The sequence below is a fragment of the Oncorhynchus keta genome, unplaced genomic scaffold (assembly GCF_023373465.1).
Source record: "Oncorhynchus keta strain PuntledgeMale-10-30-2019 unplaced genomic scaffold, Oket_V2 Un_scaffold_2149_pilon_pilon, whole genome shotgun sequence".
In the NCBI taxonomy this organism is placed as follows: domain Eukaryota; kingdom Metazoa; phylum Chordata; class Actinopteri; order Salmoniformes; family Salmonidae; genus Oncorhynchus; species Oncorhynchus keta.
Genome location: NW_026290864.1, coordinates 75,006 through 97,120, shown reverse-complemented (window position 1 = coordinate 97,120; position 22,115 = coordinate 75,006). Strand labels below are relative to the sequence as shown.

The 22,115-nt window shown below is 46.2% G+C and overlaps 1 protein-coding gene across 1 annotated transcript; it reads right to left on the bottom strand.

Annotated features, from left to right (window-relative positions):
- Positions 1-3,975: 3,975 nt before the first annotated feature.
- On the bottom strand, positions 3,976-19,998 carry LOC118373733 (neuronal acetylcholine receptor subunit alpha-7-like). Its single transcript, XM_052515103.1, has 10 exons — positions 19,751-19,998; positions 15,864-16,003; positions 15,719-15,763; positions 15,254-15,363; positions 14,731-14,810; positions 10,469-10,636; positions 10,127-10,321; positions 7,434-7,520; positions 7,248-7,357; positions 3,976-5,602 (listed from the first exon to the last, which is right to left on the bottom strand). Exons 1-10 carry the CDS (start codon positions 19,800-19,802, stop codon positions 4,721-4,723), a joined length of 1,869 nt encoding a protein of 622 aa, XP_052371063.1. The 5' UTR covers positions 19,803-19,998; the 3' UTR covers positions 3,976-4,720.
- Between the last annotated feature and the right edge of the window lie 2,117 nt (positions 19,999-22,115).

Below are 22,115 nucleotides of genomic sequence, written 5' to 3'. Positions count from 1 at the left end.
AACTACTCTCTGTCTCTGTTAACTACTCTCTGTCTCTGCGTCTCTGTTAACTACTCTCTGTCTCTGCGTCTCTGTTAACTACTCTCTGTCTCTGTGTCTCTGTTAACTACTCTCTGTCTCTGTGTCTCTGTTAACTACTCTCTCCCTCTGCGTCCCTGTTAACTACTCTCTGTCTCTGTTAACTACTCTCTGTCTCTGCGTCTCTGTTAACTACTCTCTGTCTCTGTTAACTACTCTCCGTCTCTGTGTCTCTGTTAACTACTCTCTCCCTCTGCGTCTCTGTTAACTACTCTCTCCCTCTGCGTCTCTGTTAACTACTCTCTCCCTCTGCGTCTCTGTCAACTACTCTCTGTCTCTGTCTCTGTTAACTACTCTCTGTCTCTGCGTCTCTGTTAACTACTCTCTCCCTCTGCGTCTCTGTTAACTACTCTCTCCCTCTGCATCTCTGTTAACTACTCTCTGTCTCTGTTAACTACTCTCTGTCTCTCCGTCTCTGTTAACTACTCTCTGTCTCTGTGCCTCTGTTAACTACTCTCTCCCTCTGCGTCTCTGTTAACTACTCTCTTCCTCTGCGTCTCTGTTAACTACTCTCTGTCTCTGTTAACTACTCTCTCCCTCTGCGTCTCTGTTAACTACTCTCTCTGTCTCTGCGTCTCTGTTAACTACTCTCTTCCTCTGTGTCTCTGTTAACTACTCTCTGTCTCTGCGTCTCTGTTAACTACTCTCTATTAACTACTCTCTCCCTCTGCGTCTCTGTTAACTACTCTCTGTCTCTGTGTCTCTAACTACTCTCTGTCTCTGTTAACTTCTCTCTGTACATTTACATTTACATTTAAGTCATTTAGCTGACTCTCTTATCCAGAGCGACTTACAAATTGGTGCATTCACCTTATGACATCCAGTGGAACAGCCACTTTCCAATCTGTGCATCTAAATCTTTTAGGGGGGTGAGAAGGATTAACTATTCTCTGTCCTAGGTATTCTTCTGGTGTTAACTACTCTCTCTGTCTCTGCGTCTCTGTTAACTACTTGTTCCACTGTCTCTCCGTCTCTGTTCCCAACTCTCTGTCTCTGTGCCAGAGCTGCGAACAGTTTTGACTGGGCTGAGCTGGAACTGTACTTCCTCTGGTAGGGAGGCTGCAGGCTCTGTCTCTGTCTCTGTTAACTGCTCTCTGTTAACTACTCTGTCTCTGCGTCTCTGTTAACTACTCTCTCCTCTGTGTCTCTGTTAACCACTCTCTGTCTCTGTCTCTGTTAACTACTCTCTCCCTCTGCGTCTCTGTTAACTACTCTCTGTCTCTGTGTCTCTGTTAACTACTCTCTGTCTCTGTTAACTTCTCTCTGTACATTTACATTTACATCTTAAGTCATGTTAACTACTCTCTTATCCTGAGTCTCTGTACAAATTGGTGCTTCACTGTGACTCCAGTGGAACAGCCACTTCTACTGTGCATCTAAATCTTTTGGGGGGGTGTTAACTATTTTCTGTCTCTGTTCCTAGGTATTCCTCTGAGGTGGGGTTTCAGGTGTCTCTCTGTCTCTGTTGACTGACTCTCTGTTAACTGTCTGTCTCTGGTCTCTGTTATTTGTTCCACTCTCTGGGGGCCCTCTGCGTCTCTGTTAACAGTTTCTGGGCTGAGCTGAACTGTCTCTCAGTGGTAGGGGAGGCTAGGCTCTGTCTCTGTCTCTGTTAACTACTCTCTGTCTCTGCGTCTCTGTTAACTACTCTCTCCCTCTGCGTCTCTGTTAACTACTCTCTCCCTCTGCATCTCTGTTAACTACTCTCTGTCTCTGTTAACTACTCTCTGTCTCTCCGTCTCTGTTAACTACTCTCTGTCTCTGTGCCTCTGTTAACTACTCTCTCCCTCTGCGTCTCTGTTAACTACTCTCTTCCTCTGCGTCTCTGTTAACTACTCTCTCTGTCTCTGTTAACTGTCTCTGTTAACTACTCTCTGTCTCTCCGTCTCTGTTAACTACTCTCTGTCTCTGCGTCTCTGTTAACTACTCTCTGTCTCTGCGTCTCTGTTAACTACTCTCTGTCTCTGCGTCTCTGTTAACTACTCTCTGTCTCTGCGTCTCTGTTAACTACACTCTCTGTCTCTGCGTCTCTGTTAACTACTCTCTGTCTCTCCGTCTCTGTTAACTACTCTCTGTCTCTCCGTCTCTGTTAACTACTCTCTGTCTCTGCTCTCTGTTAACTCTGTCTCTCCGTCTCTGTTAACCACTCTCTGTCTCTGCGTCTCTGTTAACCACTCTCTGTCTCTCCGTCTCTGTTAACTACTCTCTGTCTCTCCGTCTCTGTTAACTACTCTCTGTCTCTGCGTCTCTGTTAACCACTCTCTGTCTCTGCGTCTCTGTTAACCACTCTCTGTCTCTCGTCTCTGTTAACCACTCTCTGTCTCTGCGTCTCTGTTAACTACTCTCTGTCTCTCCGTCTCTGTTAACCACTCTCTGTCCTCTCCGTCTCTGTTAACTACTCTCTGTCTCTGCGTCTCTGTTAACTACTCTCTGTCTCTGCGTCTCTGTTAACTACTCTCTGTCTCTCCGTCTCTGTTAACTACTCTCTGTCTCTGCGTCTCTGTTAACTACTCTCTGTCTCTGCGTCTCTGTTAACTACTCTCTGTCTTCCTCTGCTGTCTCTGTTAACTACTCTCTGTCTCTCTGTTAACTACTCTCTCTGTCTCTGCGTCTCTGTTAACTATCTCTTCCTCTGTGTCTCTGTTAACTACTCTCTGTCTCTGCGTCTCTGTGTCTCTAAGCGTCTCTGTTAACTACTCTCTGTCTCTGTGTCTCTAACTACTCTCTGTCTCTGTTAGTACCGTCTCTGTTAACTACTCTCTGTCTCTCCGTCTCTGTTAACTACTCTCTGTCTCTGCGTCTCTGTTAACTACTCTCTGTCTCTCCGTCTCTGCGTCTCTGTTAACTACTCTCTGTCTCTCCGTCTCTGTTAACTACTCTCTGTCTCTGCGTCTCTGTTAACTACTCTCTGTCTCTGGAACGTCTCTGTTAACTACTCTCTGTCTCTGCGTCTCTGTTAACCACTCTCTGTCTCTCCGTCTCTGTTAACTTGACTCTCTGTCTCTCCGTCTCTGTTAACTACTCTCTGACTCTGTTAACCAACTGTCTCTCCGTCTCTGGTAACTACTCTCTGTCTCTGCGTCTCTGTTAACTACTCTCTGTCTCTGCGTCTCTGTTAACTACTCTCTGTTAACTACTCTCTCCCTCTGCGTCTCTGTTAACTACTCTCTGTCTCTGCGTCTCTGTTAACTACTCTCTGCGTCTCTGTTAACTACTCTCTGCCTCTGCGTCTCTGTTAACTACTCTCTGTCTCTGCGTCTCTGTTAACTACTCTCTGTCTCTGCGTCTCTGTTAACTACTCTCTGTCTCTGCGTCTCTGTTAACTACTCTCTTTCTCTGCGTCTCTGTTAACTACTCTCTGTCTCTGCGTCTCTGTTAACTACTCTCTGCGTCTCTGTTAACTACTCTCTGTCTCTGCGTCTCTGTTAACTACTCTCTCCCTCTGCGTCTCTGTTAACTACTCTCTGTCTCTGCGTCTCTGTTAACTACTCTCTGTCTCTGCGTCTCTGTTAACTACTCTCTGTCTCTGCGTCTCTGTTAACTACTCTCTGTCTCTGCGTCTCTGTTAACTACTCTCTCCCTCTGCGTCTCTGTTAACTACTCTCTGTCTCTGCGTCTCTGTTAACTACTCTCTCCCTCTGCGTCTCTGTTAACTACTCTCTGTCTCTGCGTCTCTGTTAACTACTCTCTGCGTCTCTGTTAACTACTCTCTGTCTCTGCGTCTCTGTTAACTACTCTCTGTCTCTGCGTCTCTGTTAACTACTCTCTGTCTCTGTTAACTACTCTCTGTCTCTGCGTCTTCGATCGGAGGGAGACTGTCCAGAAAAGACATAGAAAAGTAGAAAATAAGATTATTTATTTTGAGATGCAAAACGTAGACTGACACCTATTGTAGTTCCTCCAGACAGTCTGTCAACAACCGTTTTATTTATTAGTGTGTGTTTGTATGGTTCTTTTGTTTGAAGCAGTGCTCAGCTGAGATGAAGCCACAGAACCTGGTGCCAGCCTAATATGACTTCTGTCCCCTCTCTGTCCAGTTCCCATCATCACACATATCACATTCATTAACACATGGCCAAAGGACAATAACATCATCATCAGTGAAAGAATTGACACATAACTCCCTACATTAGCCAAACTGGGCATGAAGACCCGGTAGACAGAAGAAAGGCACAGCTATTGCACAGAATTGAAATTCAATATCATAATACATAAATTATGGAATTCAAATACAATTTATGTTCCCAATGAAATTGCTCCATAGTCTCCCACTCCCTTTCTGGGGGGGTCCGGGGGCATGAACCCCCGGGATGTTTTTAAATATATTTTTTAGGACTGTTAAATGGTCACTTCTGGTGACTTTTTTAAAGGACATTCTACAAAATGTCTCTTTAAAAGAATTATAACCTGTAGCCCAACTGATGCAGCATAGAGGATTTAAATAAGCTTAAGCATGGGTTTGCCAACCTCCATTTACCCCAAATTAAAATCCCCAAAGACTCTGAATGCATCAAATGCAAGAAATATACGTTGTAACTTGTCAATCTGATCTTAAAAGCGCATCTTGGCAGAAATATGGATATATGTTTTTTGTATTTTTTTTTTAGTGGTGGCAACGATTTAGAAGCAGCGGGGCTCCTGCTCAGAAGAAGTCCTTGGAGGCGGCCTCTGCAAAGTTGGGTGCGGCCATGAGGATTGCAATGGTACAAATGATGTTGAACACACTGAACCCCACCAGACACAGACGGTCGATGACCACTGCTGCAAACTGCCACTTCTCTGCCACGCTCACCCTGCGGTCCTGCTCACGGAGACCCTCGGCCAGGAACCGCACCTCCACCAGCAGGGCCTGGAGCTGGGCCTCTGCGTCCCCAGCCTGGAACACCCTGACCTGGGCATGGTAAGTACCCACTCCACTTGCCCCAGCCCCATCCTCCACACAGCTGGAACCTGAGGATGAGGGGTCAGGGTCTGGAGATGTGGGGGGTTGTGGCAGGGGGCTACCCAACACTGTGGAGGAGGGTGGGTGGTGGTGGAGGATGCGGGTGTCAGAACCCCTTCTTTCTTCTCCTCCTCCTCCTCTTCCTCCTCTCCAGGTGACAGCAGGGTCAGGTTCAGGAGGACTCTGGAAGCCCATGTATGGCAGATGTCCATTGGGCTGAGCGTGGGGGATGGAGGGAAGATTGGGGTGTAGGTTGGGGTGTAGGTTAAGAAGGGGCTGGGGATATCGATTTGGGTTAAGGTGGATATTAGGTTGGGGGTTTGGGTTATGGTTGGGATAGTACTGGAGGGTAGGGTTGGAAGGTGGGTGTGGTAGGGGCTGGCTGAGCTGGCTTAGACTGGCCTGCAGAGAGGTGAGGCTCTGGGGGAAGGTTAAGGGGGCTGGAGTGGTGGTGGTGGGGGCAGAGGAGCAGGTCTTGGTCTGGGGGTTGGAGGGGCTGTGTTGGGGTGTGAGCTCACCCCAATCTTCTGGACACTTCATCCTCAGAAACCAGGGAACCCACTGGAGTAGAACCAACTCAACCTGAGAGACACATACACAGTAAGTAAGAGGACCCAGGGACCTTCTGTGGCAGAACTAACTGAGAGAGGGAGAGGACACACACACACACACAGAACACAGTGCATTTGGAAAGTATTCAGACCCCTTTCCTTTTTACACATTTTGTTACATTACAGCCTTATTCTAAAATGGATTAAATAAAAAAATGTCCTCATCAATCTACACAAAATACCCCATAATGACAAAGCGAAAACAGGTATGTTTGAAAACAAATGTTTGAACATTTATGAAATATAAAAAACAGAAATACCTTATTTACATAAGTATTCAGACCCTTTGTTATGAGACTCGAAATTGAGCTCAGGTGCATCCTGTTTCCATTGATCATTATTGAAATGTTTCTACAACTTGTTTGGAATCTACCTGTGGTAACTTCAATTGATTTGACATGATTTGGAAAGGCACACACCAGTCTATATAAGGTCCAGAGCAAAAACCAAGCCATGAGATCGTAGGAATTGTCCTTAGAGCTCTGAGACAGGATTGTGTCAAACACCTGCCAAAAAGCACCCAAAGGACTCTCAGACCATGAGAAACAATATTCTCTGGTCTGATGAAACCAAGATTGAACTCTTTGACCTGAATGCCAATCCTCATGTCTGGAGGAAACCTGATACCATCCCTACATTGAAGCATGGTGGTGGCAGCAACATGCTGTGGGGGTGTTTTTCAGAGGAAGGGACTGGGAGACTAGTCAGGATCGAGGGAAAGATGAACAGAGCAAAGTACAGAGATATCCTTGATGAAAACCTGCTCCAGAGCGCTCAGGACTTCAGACTGGGGCAAAGGTTCGCCTTGCAACAGGACAATGACCCTAACCACACAGCCAAGGCAACACAGGAGTGACTTCAGGACAAGTCTCTGAATGTCCTTGAGTGGCCCACCCAGAGACCGGATTTGAACCCGATTGAACATCTCTGGAGAGACCTGAAAATAGTTGTGCAGCAACACTCCCCATCCAACCTGACAGCTTGAGAGGATCTGCAGAGAAGAATGGGAGAAACTCCCCAAATACAAGTGCGCAAGCTTGTAGCGTCATACCCAAGAAGACCCATAATTACTGATAACGGTGCTTCAACAAAGTACTGAGTAAAGGGTCTGAATACTTATGTAAATGTGATATTTCATTTTTTAAAAATATATATATATACATTTGCAAACATTTCTAAACACCTGTTTTTGCTTTGTCATTATGGTGTATTGTGTGTAGATTGATGGGGAAAACGATTTAATCCATTTTAGAATAGAATAAGGCTGTAATGTAACAAAATGTGGAAATAGAAAAGGGGTCTGAATACTTTCCGAATGCCCTGTAAAGTAAGTAGATAAGAGGAACCAGGTAATGTACTGCAGCAGAACAAACTGCACCTGATAGAAGAGTACAGGACACACACAAGGTGCAGACATTCACAGATATGAGATGAACACACACAGACATTCACAGATATGAGATGAACACACACAGACATTCACAGATATGAGATGAACACACACAGACATTCACAGATATGAGATGAACACACACAGACAGTCACAGATATTAGAGGAACACACACAGACAGTCACAGACACACGTCATGATCAGTAGACAGACAGAGAGCCTCACCCATTGAGGCATGTCTCCACTGTTGGGGTCGTGGTGATGGTACTGAAGTACAACTACAGTCGCCACCACTGACATCCCTACGGTAACCATGGTACTCACAAAATACTGACCTAGGATGGAGACACAGTATTATAGTACACTTATACAGAGACACACACCCACACACACACACACACATTCACTGACCTATCAGTGGTATGCAGTCTGAGGTAGCTGGCATAATCTCAGCCACCAGCAACATGAAGAAAGTCTGAGAGAGAAGAACTGTAATGCCTGGAGAGAGAGATGTGGAAAAGGATATTATTACACTGGGAAATACAGCAATACTTGTGGGTAGTACAATTCTCCATCTCTCTGCCAACTCACCCCACCCATCCATCTCTCCCCCATCTCTGTCCCTCCCCTCCACACTCTCCTTCTCTCTCCCTCTATCACTGTCCTCCACCTCCCCACCCCTCTTCTCTCCCCCATCTCTGGCCCTCCCCTTTTCTCCCTCCATCTCTGTCCTTCCCCTACCCACACCCCTTCTCTCCCTCCATCTCTGTCCCTCCCCTACCCACACCCCTTCTCTCCCTCCATCTCTGTCCCTCACCTCTCTGCCCCCCCTCCTCTCCCTCTATTTCTGTCCCTCCCCTACCCACACCCATTCTCTCCCTCCATCTCTGTCCCTCCCCTACCCACACCCCTTCTCTCCCTCCATCTCTGTCCCTCACCTCTCTGCCCCCCCTCCTCTCCCTCTATCTCTGTCCCTCCACTACCCACACCCATTCTCTCCCTCCATCTCTGTCCCTCCCCTACCCACACCCATTCTCTCCCCCATCTCTGTCCCTCCCCTACCCACACCCCTTCTCTCCCTCCATCTCTGTCCCTCCCCTACCCACACCCATTCTCTCCCTCCATCTCTGTCCCTCCCCTACCCACACCCCTTCTCTCCCCCATCTCTGTCCCTCCCCTACCCACACCCCTTCTCTCCCCCATCTCTGTCCCTCCCCTACCCACACCCATTCTCTCCCTCCATCTCTGTCCCTCCCCTACCCACACCCCTTCTCTCCCCCATCTCTGTCCCTCCCCTACCCACACCCCTTCTCTCCCTCCATCTCTGTCCCTCCCCTACCCACACCCATTCTCTCCCTCCATCTCTGTCCCTCCCCTACCCACACCCCTTCTCTCCCCATCTCTGTCCCTCCCCTACCCACACCCCTTCTCTCCCCCATCTCTGTCCCTCCCCTACCCACACCCCTTCTCTCCCCCATCTCTGTCCCTCCCTACCCACACCCCTTCTCTCCCCCATCTCTGTCCCTCCCATCCCCTACCCACACCCCTTCTCTCCCCCATCTCTGTCCCTCCCCCCTACCCACACCCCTTCTCTCCCCCCATCTCTGTCCCTCCCCTACCCACACCCCTTCTCTCCCCATCTCTGTCCCTCCCCTACCCACACCCCTTCTCTCCCCCATCTCTGTCCCTCCCCTACCCACACCCCTTCTCTCCCCATCTCTGTCCCTCCCCCCCTACCCACACCCCTTCTCTCCCCCATCTCTGTCCCTCCCATCCCCTACCCACACCCCTTCTCTCCCTCCATCTCTGTCCCTCCCCTCCCCTACCCACACCCCTTCTCTCCCTCCATCTCTGTCCCTCCCCTACCCACACCCCTTCTCTCCCTCCATCTCTGTCCCTCCCCTACCCACACCCCTTCTCTCCCTCCATCTCTGTCCCTCCCCTCCCCTACCCACACCCCTTCTCTCCCCCCATCTCTGTCCCTCCCCTACCCACACCCCTTCTCTCCCTCCATCTCTGTCCCTCCCCTCCCCTACCCACACCCCTTCTCTCCCTCCATCTCTGTCCCTCCCTCCCCTACCCACACCCCTTCTCTCCCCCCATCTCTGTCCCTCCCCTACCCACACCCCTTCTCTCCCTCCATCTCTGTCCCTCCCCTCCCCTACCCACACCCCTTCTCTCCCCCCATCTCTGTCCCTCCCCTACCCACACCCCTTCTCTCCCTCTATCTCTGTCCCTCCCCTACCCACACCTGTTCTCTCCCTCCATCTCTGTCCCTCCCCTACCCACACCCCTTCTCTCCCTCCATCTCTGTCCCTCCCCTACCCACACCCCTTCTCTCCCCCATCTCTGTCCCTCCCCTACCCACACCTGTTCTCTCCCTCCATCTCTGTCCCTCCCCTACCCACACCCCTTCTCTCCCTCTATCTCTGTCCCTCCCCTACCCACACCTGTTCTCTCCCTCCATCTCTGTCCCTCCCCTACCCACACCCCTTCTCTCCCTCCATCTCTCTCCCGCTTTCTGATTGTGAAAAATCACTTGAGGTTTTCTTGGACCGCTGCAGAATTACTGACAGAGAAACAATAAAAGAGAGGGCAGGTATGGAGAGAGACTTAGAGACAGAGAGAGAGAGAGACAGAGAGACAGAGAGACAGAGAGAGAGAGAGAGAGAGAGAGACAGAGAGACAGAGAGACAGAGAGACAGAGAGAGAGAGAGAGAGACAGAGACAGAGAGACAGAGAGAGAGAGACAGAGAGACAGAGAGACAGAGTCATACAGCAGGACCATTATCTCATCTCTAACACCTGATTTATTTTTCATCATTCTGAACTGTCATTTCTTTCTCTTCTATCTTTCCCTTACACCTCATCATCTTCCCTTACACCTCATCATCTTCCCTATTTTCATCATATTTTACATGTTCCAGTGCCTCAGACCTCCCCTTTTCACCTCCAACATCTCTCCTGTCTCCATCCCTTCTCCCTTTTATACTCCTCTTCTCCCTCCCCCTGTCCTACGCCTCTCCCTCTGCCTCTCCCTCTTCCTTCCTCCTCCTCTCCCCCTCTCCCTCGCCCTCCCCCTTGCCTCCTCCCCCTCTCCTCACCCAGACCGATCTTCTCCCCCGATTGGGCTGGCAGTAGAAACACCAACAGTGTCAAGGAGGAGATGAGAACACAGGGGACGAGGAGGTTGAGAGCGTAGAACAGAGTTCTCCGTCGTAGGGTCACAACAAAGGTCACGTCAGAGTAGGGCTCTGTACAGCACTCATAAAATATCTCATGACGATCACCTGGTACACCTACAAGAGGGGGGAGGGGAGGAAAGAGGGAGTGAGAGATTAGAAAATAAGAGAGAGGAGAGAGAGATACAAGAGGGATGGAAAAGAAGAGAGGGAGGGTAAAGGAGGAGGGACAACCTGGGTCGGGGGCAGACAGAGCTCTCTCACCCAGCAGGTCCCACTCTCCATTGGACATGTATCCTGACAGGTCAGCCTCCTGCATCTGGAGGTCCAGCAGCCAGCCGTCAAACGTCCACGAGCCAAACTTCAGCTCACAGTGCTGGACGTCAAAGGGAAACCAACGCACGTCCACTTCACACGCACTGCTGAAAATACCTGGGACAGGAAGTGTTAGGAATTTTATGAATAATGACTAAACAATGTGTAAATTGAAATAGAACTATAACTAATTAAACTCAACCCTGTTTTACAATATCTGATGAATAATGTTAGTTCCTAAGAAAGAGGTTATGTAGCATGGACAAGGGGGTATTGGAAATGATAACCATTGTGGAAGAAGGAATGTATGTGTGTGTCTAAAGTAAGAGAATCATTAACCTGTTATGGCTGCATCCCTTGTTCTCAATTTCCGCCTGAAGACATACCCTAATCTAACTGTCTGTAGCTCAGCCCCAGAGGCAAGTATATGCATATTCTTGGTATCATTAGAATGGAAACATTATGAAGTTTGTGGAAATGTTAATTGAATGTAGGAGAATATAACACAGTAGATCTGGTGGAAGAAAAGAGAAAGAAAGAGCATACGTTTTCTGTTTTTTATTGTTGTAGCATCATCTTTCACATGTACTAGAAAAGCCACACAGTCAGATAGGATGCTGGAGATAATTTGGATGGGCAACCGTAGGTGTGCAAAGTTTCAGACTGATAACTTCAGGAATGGGTGAGCTTCATGACATTTAGCATGAAGTCACCCAGGTGTCCCACACAAGTTGCCAAATGTACCCAAGTGGCCGAATAGGTGAAATGACCTACAACTATATACAACAGTGCAAATAACTATATACAACATATCAAAAAGCAATTCTAACACACACAAAAAAATATATTAAAATGTTTTTAAAAATATTTAAAAAATACAGGGGTAGACCGTTTGGAAGTCCTCTACACAATATTTTGCTGCCTGTGCCATGTCCCATAGCAGTCTCTTTCTGATGTAAAGCAGAAGCAAACTGAAAAAGTGGTGTAGGTGATGGGGGACTTCATGCGACACAGAACACAACGACGCCTCCATGCTGTGCCCTTTTGGCCTTGAGGCACAGTCATGCCTGCAGTAATGAACTGTGGCATATGAACACCACTGGAGGCAGGAGTAGAGGGGGCAGAGGTAGAGCAGGGAGCTTGGCACCGGGGGCTCCCAGTCGGAGTCGCTATCACTGTGAAAGAAAACATTACAAAAATATTTGTGTTGTATTAGCCTTTTATCATCACATAAAATAAACAGATATGTATTGTATAGAGCAGAGGGAACAGCCACTAAGGTGAAGTGCTGTTCCAATCAACTTCGGCCATTGTTGTGGGCCTGCCCTCCCCCCAACAGCACCCAATGGCTATTTCATATGGAAATGGAGAGGAGTAGCAGCGCAGTGGCCATGTGTGTGTATACACATACATACACACACACACACACACACACACACACACACACTATAGCCAATGTGTACTTCACACATTTCATTGCAAATTGCAAAAATATATATATATTTTTTTTTGTTGCAAAAACAATATACAGTGGGGCAAAAAAGTATTTAGTCAGCCACCAATTGTGCAAGTTCTCCCACTTAAAAAGATGAGAGAGGCCTGTAATATTCATCATAGGTACAATTCAACTATGACAGACAAAATGAGAAATTTGCACATTTATTTGCAAATTATGGTGGAAAATAAGTATTTGGTCACCTACAAACAAGCAAGATTTCTGGCTCTCACAGACCTGTAACTTCTTTTTTAAGAGGCTCCTCTGTCCTCCACTCGATACCTGTATTAATGGCACCTGTTTGAACTTGTTATCAGTATAAAAGACACCTGTCCACAACCTCAAACAGTCACACTCCAAACTCCACTATGGCCAAGACCAAAGAGCTGTCAAAGGACACCAGAAACAAAATTGTAGATCTGCACCAGGCTGGGAAGACTGAATCTGCAATAGGTAAGCAGCTTGGTTTGAAGAAATCAACTGTGGGAGCAATTATTAGGAAATGGAAGACATACAAGACCACTGATAATCTCCCTCGATCTGGGGCTCCACGCAAGATCTCACCCCGTGGGGTCAAAATGATCACAAGAACGGTGGGCAAAACTCCCAGAACCACCTAGTGAATGACCTGCAGAGAGCTGGGACCAAAGTAACAAAGCCTACCATCAGCAACACACTACGCCACCAGGGACTCAAATCCTGCAATGCCAGACGTGTCCCCTGCTTAAGCCAGGGGACACGTCCAGGCCCGTCTGAAGTTTGCTGGAGAACATTTGGATGATCCAGAAAAGATTGGGAGAATGTCATATGGTCAGACGAAACCAAAATATAACTTTTTGGAAAAAACTCAACTCGTCGTGTTTGGAGGACAAAGAATGCTGAGTTGCATCCAAAGAACACCATACCTACTGTGAAGCATGGGGGTGGAAACATCATGCTTTGATGTGTGAAAACCTTGTGAAGGCTTACAGAAAACGTTTGACCTCTGTCATTGCCAACAAAAAGGGTATATAACAAAGTATTGAGATAAACTTTTGTTATTGACCAAATACTTATTTTCCACCATCATTTGCAAATACATTTTTTTTTCTCATTTTGTCTGTCATAGTTGAAGTGTACCTATGATGAAAATTACAGGCCTCTCTCGTCTTTTTAAGTGAACTTGCACAATTGGTGGCTGACTAAATACTTTTTTGCCCCACTGTATATACATATTTATATTTCATAAAACGGCATTAGCACCTACCCGTCCAGAAGTATGTCCTGTCCTTGCAGAAACAGCTCCTCAATGTCTGAATCATAACACTCAAAGATTCATCAAACAAACAATCTGTCTCACTTTCGAGATCAATCTCATCTATAATCTGGTGCAAATCTGTATACTTAGACTTGGATTTCGCTTTTCCTGATTTATTCACCATGATGTTTTCAATGAAATCGTTAAAAAAACACTTTCCAAAATACTACTTTCCAAAACACTGCTGTGCATAACAAGTGTGACTGCACCTACTCTGATGGTCAAAGCGAGAATGAAGTTTGTTTACAAACAAGGGATGGTGGTCCAACCCATAACCATCACATACTGGCGTTTAACTCAGCTCATTGGCTATCTACCCAGTTAGATTTAAAGAACATCAGTGGTCATTGGGCAGAAATACAGTCAATCAACGAAGCTTCACTGATATTATTGGTGCGCAATGAAGTCATTGCTTGTTGTCTTCAAATCAGTTCACTTCAGTCAATACTCCCTGCAAAAAAAACAATCAAGTTTGGCTGTGTTGCAAACATCCAGAAGTTTGCACCGAAACCAACTATGACCAGATCAACGATTGTTTACTTTGTGTAATTACGTCGAATACTCCATAAAAGTTGATAGAGATGGAATTCACGACACAAACGGTTTACCAAATGTTTCATTTTAGGCTATAAAAATCGATTTTATCAAAGAAAACGGCACTTAATTTGATCACTGGGACCCTCAGGAAGAGATATAAGAGCAAGATATCAGAATGTAAGTCATAATTTTACCTTCAGATGTGAATGTGTCAATACTGTCATGGTGGAAAATGTTTCTGTTGTTGATCGCTCTTCTCAAACAAAAGCATGGGATTTGTTCTCGAATAGCTATTTTAAATCGGAAAACGTAGTTTGATAACCAAGATTATAATCTTTTGAAGGATGTAAAACACTTGCATTTTCAAGAATGTTAAATGATCTACCTTGGTTTAGATATAAGCATCATAAAACATCTAACACAATATATTTGTTTGACTTACTCTTTTTGGAAAATACTCTTTTTGGACCAAACTTGCTTACCACTTTTTCGATGTAGTTTCTTCATTCACAGACTCCTTGAAATGACCTCTTCCTAAATATTTGATCAAATTATAAATGTTGTGTATGATTTATTAGAAACCAGTGTGGCTCAACGTACTCCTTGTCTCAACTTACCCCACTCTCCCCTATATCTATGTTAAACTGAATGAGAGAGGGGAAGGTCTCAACTTACCCCACTCTCCCCTATATCTATGTTAAACTGAATGAGAGAGGGGAAGGTCTCAACTTACCCCACTCTCCCCTATATCTATGTTAAACTGAATGAGAGAGGGGAAGGTCTCAACTTACCCCACTCTCCCCTATATCTATGTTAAACTGAATGAGAGAGGGGAAGGTCAGGGAAGAATAAAAAGAGAGAAAGGTTGATCTATAGACTTACCTGGAGGTAGGTACTCACAGAATCCACTGGAGTTGACCAGCACATAGCTCTTAAAGGTGGCATCAAATTTATCATGAGCACTGAGAAGGACAAAAAAGAAAGATCAGCAAGGTATACAGTGAGGAGAACCAGTATTTGAAACACTGCCGATTTTGCAGGTCCTACTTACAAAGCATGTAGACGTCTGTAATTTTTATCATAGGTACACTTCAACTGTGAGAGACGGAATCTAAAACAAAAATCCAGAAAATCACATTGTATGATTTTAAGTAATGAATTAGCATTTTATTGCTAGTTGAAGTGTACCTATGATAAAAATTACAGACCGCTACATGCTTTGTAAGTTGGAAAACCTGCAAAATCGGCAGTGTATCAAATACTTGTTCTCCCCAGTGTGTGTGTGTGTGTGTGTGTGTGTGTGTGTGTGTGTGTGTGTGTGTGTGTGTGTGTGTGTGTGTGTGTGTGTGTGTGTGTGTGTGTGTGTGTGTGTGTGTGTGTGTGTGTGTGTGTCCGTCCTACACACCTGTTGTACAGTAGTATATCAGGTACCCAGACCTGGTCAGTAGTGAAGCGAAGAGTTTTCACTCCAGGGTACTCTGACTGGTTCCACTGAAGGTAGTGGTCAAACCATTGCTATACAAATCCAGTCAATAAATGATTAAGGTTACAGGGGCTGTGTTTACACAGGCAGACCAATTCTGATATCTTTCCACTAATTGATATTTTGACCAATCACATCAGATCTTTTCACATCAGATCTTTTTCAGAGCAAAATACCAATTAGTGAAAGAAATTACAGAATTGGGCTGCCTGTCTAAACGCAGCCAGGGAGCCACACACACACACACACACACACACACACACACACACACACACACACACACACACACACACACACACACACACACACACACACACACACACACACACACACACACACACACACACACACAAGCGGGCATGGACACACATGCAGGGTCATCCTCACCATCTGAAGCCAGGCATTAGTGGTGAGGATCTGGTTTTTCTCATCCTGGAATAAGATGAAGACAGTTCAGTGTGTGTGTGTGTGTGTGCGTGCGTGCGTGCGTGCGTGTGTTTATATGAAAGTGTAAGAGAACATGGTAGCGTACCACATTCATGACTTGTAAGAGAGTGTAGGAGAATCGGACAGTGAGTGGTAGAGAGTCGTTGGCAACAGGTCTCTCCATACGGTTATAGTCCCTCAGTAGCTCCCTCAACAGATTACGCTGGTGGGGACCCTGCTCAGATACTGAGAGAGGGGGAGGGAGAGAGGGGGATAAGGAAAGAGACAACTACATTCCTGTAGACAGAATGGACAGTTACAAAGAGACAACTACATTCCTGTAGACAGAATGGACAGTTACAAAGAGACAACTACATTCCTGTAGACAGAATGGACAGTTACAAAGAGACAACTACATTCCTGTAGACAGAATGGACAGTTACAAAGAGACAGCTACATTCCTGTAGACAGAATGGACAGTTACAAAGAGACAACTACATTCCTGTAGACAGAATGGACAGATACAAAGAGACAGCTACATTCCTGTAGACAGAATGGACAGTTACAAAGAGACAACTACATTCCTGTAGACAGAATGGACCATTACAAAGAGACAACTACATTCCTGTAGACAGAATGGACCATTACAAAGAGACAACTACATTCCTGTAGACAGAATGGACAGTTACAAAGAGACAACTACATTCCTGTAGACATAATGGACAGTTACAAAGAGACAGCTACATTCCTGTAGACAGAATGGACAGTTACAAAGAGACAACTACATTCCTGTAGACAGAATGGACCATTACAAAGAGACAACTACATTCCTGTAGACAGAATGGACCATTACAAAGAGACAGCTACATTCCTGTAGACAGAATGGACCGTTACAAAGAGACAACTACATTCCTGTAGACAGAATGGACCATTACAAAGAGACAACTACATTCCTGTAGACAGAATGGACCATTACAAAGAGACAGCTACATTCCTGTAGACAGAATGGACCGTTACAAAGAGACAGCTACATTCCTGTACATGAAGAGAGGGTGAAAGAGGAGAATCAAGAGGAGAGAGTGACGAGAGGGAGACAGATGAGGCGAGAGAAGAAGAATGAGGAAAATCAAGAAGAGAGTGACAAGAGGGAGAAAGAGGATAATCAAGAGGAGAGAGACTGAAGAGAGGGAAATAGTATCCAGACAGGCCCATTAATTGTTAAAGGTAGAGTCAGCAATATGACGTAGCTGAACAAAGTAAACAGGATAGTGTGTCAATTTCTGCAACAACTAATAATGTTGGAGAGTGAGGTTAAACCCCTCTTTTGGTCCAGTGGCTACCATGTTGTAATAGCGTGAAGCGAACCTGTGCACAAAAGCAGATACTGTGTGTGACTGTGTGAGAGCAAAGTCTTGCATCTTGCTCATCGTAATATCTGCGGTGCTGCTCGTGCAACGTCATTCCGCTGACTCTATCTTTAAGGGGATTGACTAGTCTCTCTGTGGCCGTTAAAACATCTGATCTATTCCACACTGGAAATAGTGACGCCTTAAACACTAAAACCCTCCACTCAGACATACAGACAAACAAACAAACACACAGACAGACAGACGGTCTGTCTGTCTGTCTGTCTGTCTGTCTGTCTGTCTGTCTGTCTGTCTGTCTGTCTGTCTGTCTGTGTCTGTCTGTCTGTCCTCCTGTCTGTCTGTCTGTCCTCCTGTCTGTCTGTAGACCCACATACAGTAGAGTACAGTCTTTATAACAGCATGTTGCGTTTGTATGTAATATGCTATTATGTACCACAAAGCTTGTAAACGGCCTTTATGGAGATTAATTTGTTGTGTTGTATTTCAATGTATTGCATTCCAGGTGGTGCCATATCAATATACAGTCACAAGATAGTACCATATCAATATGCAGTCACAAGATGGTACCATATCAATATGCAGTCACAAGATGGTACCATATCAATATGCAGTCACAAGATAGTACCATATCAATATGCAGTCACAAGATGGTACCATATCAATATGCAGTCACAAGATGGTACCATATCAATATGCAGTCACAAGATGGTACAATATCAATATGCAGTCACAAGATGGTACAATATCAATATACAGTCACAAGATGGTACCATATCAATATGCAGTCACAAGATGGTACCATATCAATATGCAGTCACAAGATGGTACCATATCAATATGCAGTCACAAGATGGTACCATATCAATATGCAGTCACAAGATGGTACAATATCAATATGCAGTCACAAGATGGTACCATATCAATATGCAGTCACAAGATAGTACCATATCAATATGCAGTCACAAGATGGTACAATATCAATATGCAGTCACAAGATGGTACAATATCAATATACAGTCACAAGATGGTACCATATCAATATACAGTCACAAGATGGTACCATATCAATATGCAGTCACAAGATGGTACCATATCAATATGCAGTCACAAGATGGTACCATATCAATATGCAGTCACAAGATGGTACCATATCAATATACAGTCACAAGATGGTACCATATCAATATACAGTCACAAGATGGTAGCATATCATTTACATTTACATTTAAGTCATTTAGCAGACGCTCTTATCCAGAGCGACTTACAATATCAATATGCAGTCACAAGATGGTACCATATCAATATGCAGTCATAAGATGGTACCATATCAATATGCAGTCACAAGATGGTACCATATCAATATGCAGTCACAAGATGGTACCATATCAATATGCAGTCACAAGATGGTACCATATCAATATGCAGTCACAAGATGGTACCATATCAATATACAGTCACAAGATGGTACCATATCAATATGCAGTCACAAGATGGTACCATATCAATATACAGTCACAAGATGGTACCATATCAATATACAGTCACAAGATGGTACCATATCAATATACAGTCACAAGATGGTACCGTATCAATATGCAGTCACAAGATGGTACCATATCAATATACAGTCACAAGATGGTACAATATCAATATACAGTCACAAGATGGTACAATATCAATATACAGTCACAAAATGGTACCATATCAATATACAGTCACAAGATGGTACCATATCAATATACAGTCACAAGATGGTACAATATCAATATACAGTCACAAAATGGTACCGTATCAATATACAGTCACAAGATGGTACCATATCAATATACAGTCACAAGATGGTACCATATCAATATGCAGTCACAAGATGGTACCATATCAATATACAGTCACAAAATGGTACCGTATCAATATACAGTCACAAGATGGCACCATATCAATATACAGTCACAAGATGGCACCATATCAATATACAGTCACAAGATGGTACCATATCAATATACAGTCACAAGATGGTACCATATCAATATACAGTCACAAAATGGTACCGTATCAATATACAGTCACAAGATGGTATCATATCAATATGCAGTCACAAGATGGTACAATATCAATATACAGTCACAAGATGTTAGTCATCTAAGATACTGCTGCTGGTGCAGAGAGGAACACATCAACCAATGATGGATTAAAATTGACAGGAGGGTTGGATTTTACAACTGTGATAAACAACATTCTAACCTGTAAGCTCTGTGATCATTCCTCTCCCTTGTCTCCCTTTATTCCTGCTCCTCTTCTCTCCTCCCTCTCTGTTCATTTCCCTCTCCTCTCTTCTCTCTCTGCTATATAATAATAATAATAATAATATATGCCATTTAGCAGACGCTTTTATCCAAAGCGACTTACAGTCATGTGTGCATACATTCTACGTATGGGTGGTCCCGGGAATCGAACCCACTACCCTGGCGTTACAAGCGCCATGCTCTACCAACTGAGCTACAGAACTGGAACTGTACGGTTGAGTTCTCAAATATCAATGGACTTGCACATAGTGTACGTAGACATGGAAACACATACACAACACATACACACAGAGAGAGAGAGAGAGAACATGACAGTCACTCACCGTGGAGCAGAGCTGAGAGTCCAAACAGACAGATAGCCACAAACTGCCTCATGTTGCACCACTGAACATAGAGAGCAGAGAAAGAGATGGAGAACAACAGAGATGGAGCGAGAGAGAGGCAGGGTAGAGTGGAATACAGAGGGAGGGAGGACAAGTCAGGAGCAGGGCAGGCAGGCAGCAACAGACAGAGAGAAGAGAGAGAGAGAGGCAGGGTAGAGTGGAATACAGAGGGAGGGAGGACAAGTCAGGAGCAGGGCAGGCAGGCAGCAACAGACAGAGAGAAGAGAGAGAGAGAGGCAGGGTAGAGTGGAATAGAGAGGGAGGGAGGTAGGACATGTCAGGAGCAGGGCAGGCAGCAACAGACAGAGAGAAGAGAGAGAGAGAGGCAGGGTAGAGTGGAATAGGGAGGGAGGGAGGTAGGACATGTCAGGAGCAGGGCAGGCAGGCAGCAACAGACAGAGAGAAGAGAGAGAGAGAGGCAGGGTAGAGTGGAATACAGAGGGAGGTAGGACATGTCAGGAGCAGGGCAGGCAGCAACAGACAGAGAGAAGAGAGAGAGAGACAGGGTAGAGTGGAATAGAGAGGGAGGGAGGTAGGACATGTCAGGAGCAGGGCAGGCAGCAACAGACAGAGAGAAGAGAGAGAGAGAGGCAGGGTAGAGTGGAATACAGAGGGAGGGAGGTAGGACATGTCAGGAGCAGGGCAGGCAGCAACAGACAGAGAGAAGAGAGAGAGAGAGCAGGGTAGAGTGGAATACAGAGGGAGGGAGGTAGGACATGTCAGGAGCAGGGCAGGCAGCAACAGACAGAGAGAAGAGAGAGAGAGAGGCAGGGTAGAGTGGAATAGAGAGGGAGGGAGGTAGGACATGTCAGGAGCAGGGCAGGCAGCAACAGACAGAGAGAAGAGAGAGAGAGAGACAGGGTAGAGTGGAATAGAGAGGGAGGGAGGTAGGACATGTCAGGAGCAGGGCAGGCAGCAACAGACAGAGAGAAGAGAGAGAGAGAGGCAGGGTAGAGTGGAATAGGGAGGGAGGGAGGTAGGACATGTCAGGAGCAGGGCAGGCAGCAACAGACAGAGAGAAGAGAGAGAGAGAGGCAGGGTAGAGTGGAATAGGGAGGGAGGGAGGTAGGACATGTCAGGAGCAGGGCAGGCAGCAACAGACAGAGAGAAGAGAGAGAGAGGCAGGGTAGAGTGGAATAGGGAGGGAGGGAGGTAGGACATGTCAGGAGCAGGGCAGGCAGCAACAGACAGAGAGAAGAGAGAGAGAGAGGCAGGGTAGAGTGGAATAGGGAGGGAGGGAGGTAGGACATGTCAGGAGCAGGGCAGGCAGCAACAGACAGAGAGAAGAGAGAGAGAGGCAGGGTAGAGTGGAATAGGGAGGGAGGGAGGTAGGACATGTCAGGAGCAGGGCAGGCAGCAACAGACAGAGAGAAGAGAGAGAGAGGCAGGGTAGAGTGGAATACAGAGGGAGGGAGGTAGGACATGTCAGGAGCAGGGCAGGCAGCAACAGACAGAGAGAAGAGAGAGAGAGAGGCAGGGTAGAGTGGAATAGGGAGGGAGGGAGGTAGGACATGTCAGGAGCAGGGCAGGCAGCAACAGACAGAGAGAAGAGAGAGAGAGGCAGGGTAGAGTGGAATAGGGAGGGAGGGAGGTAGGACATGTCAGGAGCAGGGCAGGCAGCAACAGACAGAGAGAAGAGAGAGAGAGGCAGGGTAGACAGGGAATACAGAGGGAGGGAGGTAGGACATGTCAGGAGCAGGGGGAGGCAGCAGCAGACAGAGAAGACAGAGAGGAGAGAGGCAGGGAAGACAGAGAGGGAATAGGGAGGGAGGGAGGTAGGACATGTCAGGAGCAGGGCAGGCAGCAACAGACAGAGGGAAGAGAGAGAGAGGCAGGGAAGAGAAGGAGGGTAGGGCAAGAAGAAAAACAAGCTGAGTGCACAGGAAGACAGAGAGGGAGAGAAGCTGGCAGCAACACAGGAAGACAGAGAGGGAGAGAAGCTGGCAGCAACACAGGAAGACAGAGAGGGAGAGAAGCTGGCAGCAACACAGGAAGACAGAGAGGGAGAGAAGCTGGCAGCAACACAGGAAGACAGAGAGGGAGAGAAGCTGGCAGCAACACAGGAAGACAGAGAGGGAGAGAAGATGGCAGCAACACAGGAAGACAGAGAGGGAGAGAAGCTGGCAGCAACACAGGAAGACAGAGAGGGAGAGAAGCTGGCAGCAACACAGGAAGACAGAGAGGGAGAGAAGATGGCAGCAACACAGGAAGACAGAGAGGGGGAGAAGATGGCAGCAACACAGGAAGACAGAGAGGGGGAGAAGCTGGCAGCAACACAGGGAGAGAGGTACAGGGAGGGAGAGAG